Source organism: Meleagris gallopavo, chromosome 11, assembly GCF_000146605.3.
Source record: "Meleagris gallopavo isolate NT-WF06-2002-E0010 breed Aviagen turkey brand Nicholas breeding stock chromosome 11, Turkey_5.1, whole genome shotgun sequence".
NCBI classification, from domain to species: domain Eukaryota; kingdom Metazoa; phylum Chordata; class Aves; order Galliformes; family Phasianidae; genus Meleagris; species Meleagris gallopavo.
In genome coordinates this window covers 1,752,136-1,762,809 of record NC_015021.2, presented here as the reverse complement: position 1 = coordinate 1,762,809, position 10,674 = coordinate 1,752,136, and the positions used below count along the sequence as shown (strand labels likewise).

Sequence of the window (10,674 nt, the reverse complement as noted above, 5' to 3'; positions counted from 1 at the left end):
TACTACGAATATTATGGATTTACTTATCTCAATGTGGAATTCGAAGCACTTTTTATTAAAATTATTTTTTTAATTTCTTCTTACTGCTGTCTAAAAGTTATCTTGATTACAGATGAGTACGGTTGTTCAAAAGGTTCATTCTATTAATACTCATTTTTCAACAGTATTGAAAAAGCAATGACAATATATACTTTTTTGGCCTCAATTGGGGGATGCTTTATAATTCTTACTGTCTCTTTGATAGTTTGCTTAACTAATCTTTAACCTTATAGCAGTGTGACTTCTCCAAAGAAGTATCTAATTATCTGTGGGCTGGATATTTCATGGACAAGTTGATAGTTGGTGATTCCCTGTTCCTCTCCCTAGCCTAAAAAGGGTTCTGAAAGTATATACTGTCCTAAAATCCATTTGCATGAGTGCCTTTTTGAGATATTAAAATATTCAGGTTGCATGTTTTCATGTCTGTCTTAATGTATTACTCACTTGCAATACCTTAAAAATTTGGAGAAATCGTTCATGTATTGCTGGAATGCAAATTTATTATAAGTCAGTCTTATTTCTCTTAGACATTGTAAATTTCAGATTTAAAAGATCAGTGGACTATGCTATTAAATAAAGAACGTGTATATCGAAGCAATATATGAATATATAAAAGCCTTCATCTGCCATCTATTTTTTAAAAAGCTGTGGGATAGCATTGGTGTGTTCCTTCGGCTGTTATGAGTATGGCTTATGAACTGAAAAGAATGTTTCTAAAAGCTACACAAGTGAGTTATTGAAGCACTGTATTTTATTGAGAGTTCATAGTGTTGTCATGTAATTTTAGCCTGTATGTTCAGAATTACAAATTCTCTGCTGTCATGGAGTTGATTTTTAGTGATTCCCATGCAAGAAATCTTACTCAGACATTTTGTTGGACTAGAGATGTTCTTTTAGAGAGATGGCAACTGAGGTATATTTCAGATGCTTGCACTAACCTTTTGAAGCCTGCAGCTGTTAAAGGTCAAAGCCTAGTTATTTTAGTTTCATTCACTGCTGATATGCTTTTTGGAGCTGAGAACAATACAGAACATTCTTCAATTTCAAGTTCATCTTTAAAAGCTTACCAGTGAAATAACAGTGAAATATATACAATCATAATATTTTTTTGTGGAATTGAAGTGGTTGAAGGTCTTTATTTAAATGCCACTTCATGAAAAACTTACTGGGAGAGATTACACCTAGCCATGCATGACTGTCAGCTTCGTATGTAGAAGAATGCTGCAGAAACATTTAAAGTATGGAAAGTGCTCATGAAGAGGGTGGCAATGCCTGTAGCAGTGAATGACACCGTGCATGCACTTCATTCGGGGAAACGCAAGAGCATTTCAGTTCTGCTTTAAAATACTTCTTGTGCTTGATGTCAGTTTGACATGCTAACATAGCTGAAGAAATTGTATACGGTATGCATCTTATGCTTTGAAATTTTGTTTGGTGCATCTCTGTGAGCTTTGTAATTCATCGCTCTTTAAAAACGTCCTCCATCAGTGTCGCTGTAACATGTATTCTGATGAATGTCTGTATTGTTGCTCTTCATTAAATGACTCGACGTAAATTTATTGCTTTAGAAAACGATAAATACTTCTTTGCATTTACCTTTCTAGGTGGCCAAGAGGAATATGTCCTGTCTTACGAACAAGTCAATCAACAAGAAGGTTTGTGGAGCTTGCTTAGTGTAACGTGACTGGACTCTGGTATCAGAATGGTTCATGTGCACTTATGTACCCAGTGCTACGATAAACTTCTTCATTGATTTTCAACTTGTATTATCTCTATTAAAATGAACAAAGCATAAAGGCATAAATTATTAAATACAATTGCTAAATTATTTAGCATGCAATCCAAAGGTGTGCTAATTAATGTCTCACCACTGTGTGGTTTATTCTGCATAAGGAAAATAGGGTATATTTGTTTCATCCGTGTGAGCCTCAGAAATGATAGTTTTCTTCTGTTTCACATTGCTGTAGCATTCCCAATGTTGCTGCTCCCTTTTTGTCACAGGAAAATTCATGTCAGTAGATAATTTGTTTGTTGTAGAAAACCTAAGTTAAAATGTTTCCAAACCATCGCAGTCTGGCATTCCTGCATGCTGCTTCTTGGGTGGCTGTTTTGTTAGTTGTTCACCATGTGATTTTTCTTCAGAAAATAAAGAAATTTTGAATACAGAGGAAATCAGTGGGAGAAAGCACCCTACCACACTTACATTTAGAGCAAAATTCTTTTCACTGATTTTTAAGGGGATCCTATTATTTCCTTTTCACCTTCTCCTGATCCTTTTTCTCTGTATATAATAGATGTATGTTTAGCATTCCCATTCACCACCACAGGTGCTAATGGTTCCTTTATGTAATCTGATAAAATAGTATATATATAATCTGATTAAAAATATGATCTTCAAAAAAGGAATGCTTGGTATGTATTAAATACAGAATACAGTAAAAAACAGAGTAAATGTATATCATGTGTATACACAGATTGAATTAATAAGATTCAAGACATTCCTTTTGTGAATTGGAATTACTTTCAGGAATTAAAGTGTATTTTACAAGTCAAACCGTATTTAATTTAGACTTGTGTAATAATGACAGAACTTAAAACTAAAATTCATGTGGCTGAAATGATATGCTTATGACTAGATATTTAGATATTACTGTTGTTACACTAATTGCAGTATAATTTGGTATCTTCTGTCCATAAATTCCAACTAAAAAGTCTTTATAACTCTGTTACAAATTAAGCATGCTTTAAAAGATGCTATACTTCACTTTATGAAAGTGATAGTAGTTAAGGGAGCCATAGCTATGTGAGTATGTAAAGCTGGGAGTTTAGAAATAATGCTTTTCCCCACGGCAGGTTTGAAATTTAAGAAATAAGAAGTGAAGTGATTTTCAGACTTCCCATTTTACTGTTTTCATTAGAATGAAGGATGTTACTTTATGAAAAGGTTTCAGAATTCAAGAGTCATCTTCAGTTACACTGAACAGGAATTTGAGAGTAAAGATTTGACATCTTTGACTGCAGTATTAATTGAAAATACTTGAACATGTTTTTTATTTTCTCTTCAGAAGTACATATTCTTTTAGGTATTAATACAGTTACCATATGGTAAAGCTTATTTTGCTAAACTTTAAAGGTTGGTGATGTCATTGAAATGTAACTTCAGTTATTCCTTTATGTTTAACAGTGAACTATACTCGACCTGTGATTGTTTTGGGACCCATGAAAGACAGAATTAACGACGATCTGATTTCAGAATTTCCAGACAAATTCGGCTCATGTGTTCCACGTAAGTTTCAGCAGATACTAAAGCACTTATAAGTGGGTTTTTGGTTTTGTGTTGTTACTTCCTTTATAGACCTAACCTCTGTATATAGAGGTAAAATGTTAGGATACCTTTATAAAATTTATTAATGGTTATTCTTCTCTTTACTTGTTACAGTTTTGCAGTTTAAGTGGAGGACTATTTTTGAATGTTGTGGGGAGGGGGAACATTTTTTGTTTTTTTCTTTAAAAGTCACTGGTTTATATTTAAAGATACTACTAGACCAAAACGAGATTATGAGGTGGATGGACGTGATTACCATTTTGTCACTTCTCGAGAGCAAATGGAAAAGGATATTCAGGAGCACAAATTCATTGAAGCTGGCCAGTACAATAATCATCTTTATGGAACAAGTGTGCAATCAGTGCGAGAAGTAGCAGAAAAGGTAAGTCAGTGCCAGTTTTTGTTTACTGAGGTGATTATTTGACTGTGCTGTTGGGGATAGGAGAATGGCAAGAAGCCTCTGGGAACCCTCTGACCTTAAAATGACTTTGTAGAAACCTAGAAACAAAGAGCACTGTTACAAATGCATTTAAGAGAAACAATTAGAACATCATGATCAAACTGTGAGAGAAGAGCAACTTCTTAAGTGCTGACAATCTAGTCTTCCACCCATTGTTCAAGATCCTTCAACACTTGGCATAATTGTTGGGCCAAATACAGCAAATACTGGCTGTCATATCACAAACGGGAACAAAGACCAGTTACTGCTCTTAATTCTCTGTTCCTAGGGCATGTGCCACATTTGAAGAGAAACCACATGAAAGATGTGGACAGGTCAGCGTGAATAGAAAAATACTGTGCTGGAACATACATAAGCTTCATTTAATGTTACTGCTTAGCGTCCGGATCCATGGAGTAGATCCTGGAAAAATTTATCATCAGCTAAGCAAACAGTTGTGCATTTTTTGTGTGGGAAGAATGTATCTGTCCTCTAAGAACTCCTGAAATTGATTACAGAATCACCAAGGTTGGAAAAGGTCTCCAAGGTTATCCCATCGTTCACCTGCCACCAATATTTCCCCACTAAACCACGTCCCTTAGTACAACATCTAAATCTTCCATGAAATTCTGTGGTTTTGTTACTCAATAGAACAGAAGTAAATGACCCTGGCAATCCCTTCTCTCAGGAAAGGATAAGGAAAATGCATTCAGGAAATGTGTTTTAGGATATATGTAACCTATTGTCTTTATGGTGCTTGTGGGTTTGTATCCTGGCTTGCAGAATTCTGCTTGGTCTCCCGCTAATGAAAAAGATGTCCTCATTTCAGACTACCAACAAAGGCCTTCCGTTCTACTTCCCCTACACTGCCCCTTGCTAAAATGGTGATATCACAAATTGTTCATATGCTACTCAAAGGAAATAAATAAACATATGTGGAGTAGAAATTACTGTATTAGACACAAGAGGTGCTGAGGAATAGGAGGAATCTTTGAGATGAGGAAATGCTGGCGCAGGTTAATAATACCGGGTGAACAACACTGCTGCATTCTTCTTTAACCCCCTGAGGAATAAGCTGTATTTGTTTCCTAAATAATAAAAAGTAATCAGCCCAAATAAATGTAATTCATGGTCTCAAACCTGGTGTTCCCCAGTGTGATACCTGACAGTGAATGAGAAAGATTATGTTCAGTTCCATCTGACTGTTATGAGGTGACAGATTTGCTTGGCATCAGAGGCAGTTATTCCCTCAAAAATGTTCGTCAAGGCATCTGGCTCTTTTCTAAACTCTGTCATGGCTACATCCTTAAATAAACCCTAAAACAGTGGTGTGGTTTGATGTACAGCTGCTCTGTATTCTGCATTGTTGATTGGGCTGAAGCTTCTGATGCAGAGAGGGTGGAAAAAGAGTCACGAACATCTCAAGTTATGCATGATCCCAGAGGAGTGAGCATTGTGGGACCAAATGCTACATTAGTGCAATCCTGATATCACTGATGCAGGTTCTTTAATTTCGTTGGCTTTGGTGGAAACGTGGTTTCTCTTCTAAGTTATTATTCTATGCATAGCTGTGACTTAAACTTTGCTTATTGCCATTTTTCCTTTTCTCTCTTACTTTTAGGGTAAACATTGTATTCTTGATGTTTCTGGTAATGCGATCAAAAGGTTGCAGATTGCCCAGCTGTACCCAATCTCCATTTTTATTAAACCCAAAACAGTGGAAAATATCATGTGAGTAAAAGCAAAGCACCTCAGACTAAATTGTTTGAGACTGTGACAGTTGCAAATTATGTGAAAATAATTGTAATACTTGAATTTTTAAAAGTGTGTAAATATTTGTTTTGCTCATGAAACTTTCTGGATTGAATTTTTAGGGACTACTAAACTAAGTTTCTAATCCAAGCCACGAGTGACTGAGAATGACAGCCATTGAGTATAATTCCATATAACATGGTGTCAGAACTGCTCATTCCCTCTACAGTCTCCAGTTAGACGCATATCTGCTTAGATATGTCATTTAGGAGACTGCCTTTTATTAGGTTAATACTCACACGCTGGTTTAAAATTATATTTCCAAAGATTACAGGTAGCTTCTTTATGTGTATGTTTTCAATCTCAGGGAGATGAATAAACGCTTAACGGAAGAACAAGCCAGGAAGACATTTGAGAGGGCAATGAAACTGGAGCAAGAGTTTACTGAACACTTCACAGGTTTGTTTTGCTTGGCCAGAGCTGAATTTTTATTGCTTGCTGTATGATAGTTGCCTCACCACTGAGATAACGTCGAGCTGTTTTTCAAGCTTATCTGTGATTGTTCTGAAGCATAAAACTACACAGATGCAAGTGCAACTGTGCTGATACCAACTTGATCAGTGAATTCAATATCTATATAAGTTTAACAGTTGCTCAATTTACTCTTTAAAACCATGGAACTTTCTACTGTATTCCTTGGTATTGAAGGTGCAGATGTCTGCTTTGTTGATAAATTTTACACCTAAAGCTTTTTATTTGCTTTCAATTTTTGAAATCAAGAAATAAAGAAGGTTAGTAGTGATAACTCTGTAAACTGGACAGCAGGGTCTGCAGCATGCACAAATGCAGTTTGTTAACTGTAGCAGCGAGAGGTAGACTACAAGCACTGATGCTGTGCTTACTTTTTCATCATGGCATGAAAATGAGGAGAATAATTAAGTTAGGACCTTCAGGAGGACAGGAGCGAGCCTTTTCTATTTGTATCCTAGATAGACAATCTCTCCTTTCTTTTCTATTACATTCTTTGGCAATATTTTAATCCATCTCCATCTTTGTGACATGTCACCTCTGCCCAATTCCTTCTTCCACATATTTTTTGTGGGCAGAGCTACAAATGCAGACCTTCCTTAAACAGTCTGCTCAACCTGCTGGCTTCATATGGGAGGATGTTGAAAGACCCAATAGACTCCCTGCCTCAGTCTTCCTGCTGCCTCATTCCCCACATTGAGTGCTGCCCACCCAATGAGCAACTTAAGTCTCTCTCTTTTTGTCTACCTCCCTCTTAGTTGCTTTGCAGCTGTCACTGTTTATCCCTACATCAAGCTCTCCCACTCTTCCCATAACTCTATAACCATCTATCCTCAGAAAGCTATCGGACTCTCCAACGTATATTGCAAATTCTTCATCTTAGAGAGTCATTTACCATATGATTTGCGACTATGTCAGGTTTTGTTGTTTAGGAAACTGATGAGTTTATTTTAATAGATGTTAAGTATTTAGTCAGCAGCTGGTATTCGCCCAGGTTCTCTTAGGGTATTATATCAAGCAATTCTTTAGGAAGATAAGGGCCAAAATTGAAGATACCTGAAAATATGGTTCTTTTTTTAAGAGCTCTAGTGCCCATGACCATGTTTCTTCTAAGAAGTGTAAGGCTTGTTGGCTGGGGCAGATAGCAACATCCCATGGGCAGATTTGTCTTTGCTAAGTTTAGGCAATCTGTTAGAGATATTTCAAAACATTCCAATCTCATTTACTGCTGCTGCCTGTATGACTCACCTGCCTCAGCAAATTGTGTGAGCATTCCCTAATCTGTTAGAAATACTGCATCATGTGGAGTAACTGAAATCAACTTCATCAGCAAATTAGGCTTAAACTGACTTAAACTTCACACTAAAGCATAGGGAGAGCACATCCATATTGTGTTTTGAGGGTGTTGGGCTTTGGAAGGAGTGTGGTTGAAACGTCTGGGGAATTAAGATGTTTGCAATGTAAGGATGTTTCTACATCTTTCCACTGTGCTGTTGTGCTGAGGATTACACGTGAACTATTGAAAAGTGAACCACCTCATCCTCACAGACACAAAGGCTTGGAAGCAGCAGTAATAAATTAATGCACAAAGAAGTACATCTGGCCCACCTCCAATATTTATCTTTCACATTAAACTTTGTTTCTTGGCTTATCTCAATGCTGAGGTGATGATCCCAATTAGAAAGAGGTTGCTATCTCACGGTGAATGCTTTCTCAGGCTGAAGTGTGGTAAGAGCAGCTCAAACTTCACTTTGCCTTCACTCTCACCAGACTATATGTTAGTTTGATATGTCAGAACACATCGTGGCTCATTTCTAATTATTTTTTTTAGTCTTGGAGAAAATGTATCTAAGAATCTGAATATTAATTGTATTTTAACTATATACAACTTGAATCTATTTGCTGTACAACAAATCCCATTAGTTCACGTTCTCTCTTGCCAAAACCAAAGTTAGTGCTCACAGACTGCATGAGGACACAGCCCTGTGCAGTCTTGTCTTTTTCTCTTGGAAATGCAAATGAGAGCTGGATCAAAAAAGAGCACCAGAGTCTGTGGAATGACTTGGGCCAACTCTAACCTGTATTTGGGAAAGGCAAATAAACCTTCTTAGCTGTATATACATAAGTCGAAAAGGAAAACCACAACCTAACCCCATGCTTTTGTGTGTTCTGTAACAACTGTCAGCAATGTCTGTCCATCTAGAAGCACAGGAATCCGAATTCTCAGTAGGCATCCATTCCTTCAGTGATCTGATCCAAAATCCCTTTGCTGCCCTGTGAGAGAAAGTAACATCTTGGTTTAGAGCATCTTGATTTCTGTAAGGAGCAAAGAAAGATGACTCCTGATTGCCACATTATGTTTTGCAGCTATTATCCAAGGAGACACACTGGAAGAAATCTACAACCAAGTGAAACAGATCATAGAGGAACAATCTGGGCCTTACATCTGGGTTCCAGCAAAGGAAAAATTATGAAAACGGATTTTTGCTTTCCATTTTCTAACTGATATCACCCACTACATCTGACAACTCTTAAGCCCTTCCAGTGGAGCCTGCCTCTAGTTCCTCCCAGCGTGGTTCATACCCTAACCATCACATTCTGCAGTTCCCATAACGCTTTAAATTTGATGTCTCTCTTAGTTTAAATAATTTGTATTATTGTGTGTTGTTGGTTTGCCATTTTTCAAACATGACAGTGGAATGGCCTGACCAGCTATTACTTTGGGGTGGGGGTGGGAGGGGATTGCTTGGTAAAATTCCTTAATGTTTAAGGGAAAGTAACTTTCAAAGATTTTTCAAAAAAGCTTTATAGACATTCTTTTAAAGTTTCATAACAATTGAAAGAAAAGTTGTATTCCAGGAAGCTGTAAATCATGAGTAACTTTGCACGCTTAACTTTAATAGCATGGTTTGGTCAGCGCAATCAATTTCAGGTTTTGTTTTCTGAGTTAAATTCTATTCTCACAGATTTTTTTTTCTTTCCAGGCAGTTAAAGAGAAACTTTCAAATTTTGAGTTAACGTTTTCATTAACTCCCATCACTCCTTCTCAAGGGATATTCATTTTCATAATTTCATATGGATATTCTTATAATCTATTTTTTCATTTTTTTGCCAATAAAATTGCTAGGGATAAAGATGTGTAATGTTTTTAATCTTCCTCGTGCAGCACTATTTATAGTGTCTTACAGAAATTGTTTATAGATAATGGTCATCACACTTTTTGAGCCTAAAACATGTCTAGGTGCTAGGAAACCTTGTATTTTCAGAGGAATGCCAAATTTCCATTGGCACTAATACAGAAAACAGCTGCAGAGATGGTTGTTGGGGCAATGAGAGAGCGATTCGTAGCCTAAAAATGAGTGTTCTTAGGGGTCAGATTTTAATGAATATTTTACCCACAATAACTGCCTATTTTGTTATAATAAATATATATATATATTAAACTTTCTTTAACTAAACTCTGTAACTATGGGAATTATTTTCTTTACATAGTTGCGCACACGTATAAATATATATATATAAAAATATATATTTTCTTTACCACCTACTCCTAGCTTTTTGTTTGAATAAAATACAAATTAGAATTTACCTTCCTTAATCACATGAAGTCAACGGGCTGTGGTGGCTGGGCAAAAAGTCCAGGGAATTATTAGTTACAAGAAAAAAATATGTGCAAGTTCTCCTCTTTTCTACGGAATTTCAGGTGTTTGTCTCTTTTTGTTTTTCTTTGTAATATGCATGTCTTAACCAAAGGGAGAATTCAGAGTCAACGATACATTTTATTTTTCTGTATATGTTCATCTTGGATTGCATAGGTGCAAGATCTTCCATTTGCAAAGCACAAACTTCTGTGCAGAATGTTATAAATATGTTGTAGCAAAACATACTACCTTCAGTAATGAAAAATCTCTATTTCTTGTATGACGTGGTACCTGCCATTGCTTATTTGAAGCTGATTGTTGATGAGGGAGGTGTACTTATGGCAGTCACAATGCAGTCTCACAACCAAATTCGCTTTGGTTTGTAAAGAATTATTAACACTATCCATTCCATTTGTTAGAAAGAGGAGAACAGCTAATAAACTTCATTGTACAATGTATTTGTCAAGTGTGTTTTTCATCTAAAGAAATACAGGTGGTGTAGTATTTTAAAATAATTGGCTGAGGCTTTAAATAAAGATGATGTGATAGAGGAATACTGGCAATCAGAGTGGGGCAAGTGAAGTTGTTACTCTGAACACTGGACAAAAAATGTTGCTGGTGTTAATTGGGACGCTTGAAGCACGTGTCAGCTGCCAGCGTATGGCCTAAAATCATTTGTGGGTTTGTTTTTGTTTTTCTTTGGTAAAGTAAGCGTGCAGTATTTCTGAGAATCCTTCTGTATTTGGAAATGCAGTATGTAGATGAATTGCTTAGCTTGAATCTACTCTTACTTCTCGAGCCCCAGCACAGAGGGAATTCAGACAACTCGAGGTGAAGATTCCCTTACACAGCCTCACCTTACCCCTGTGAGTCAGTGTAGCTGTTGATCTAAGTCTGTAGGTGGGGCTGAAGTGGAAACAACTTCATTGGTGCAGTGAATATTTTGTAAT

The 10,674-nt window shown here is 36.5% G+C and overlaps 1 protein-coding gene across 1 annotated transcript; it reads left to right on the top strand.

The window, feature by feature from the left end:
- LOC104912625 (disks large homolog 1-like) lies at positions 1-10,182 on the top strand (the record flags this gene model as incomplete). The annotated part of the gene is made up of 7 exons (XM_010716635.2): positions 1-133; positions 1,644-1,694; positions 3,224-3,325; positions 3,574-3,746; positions 5,425-5,534; positions 5,923-6,014; positions 8,451-10,182. Coding segments are annotated over 7 exons (768 nt in total), but the record flags the coding sequence as incomplete, so codon positions are not given.
- Between the last annotated feature and the right edge of the window lie 492 nt (positions 10,183-10,674).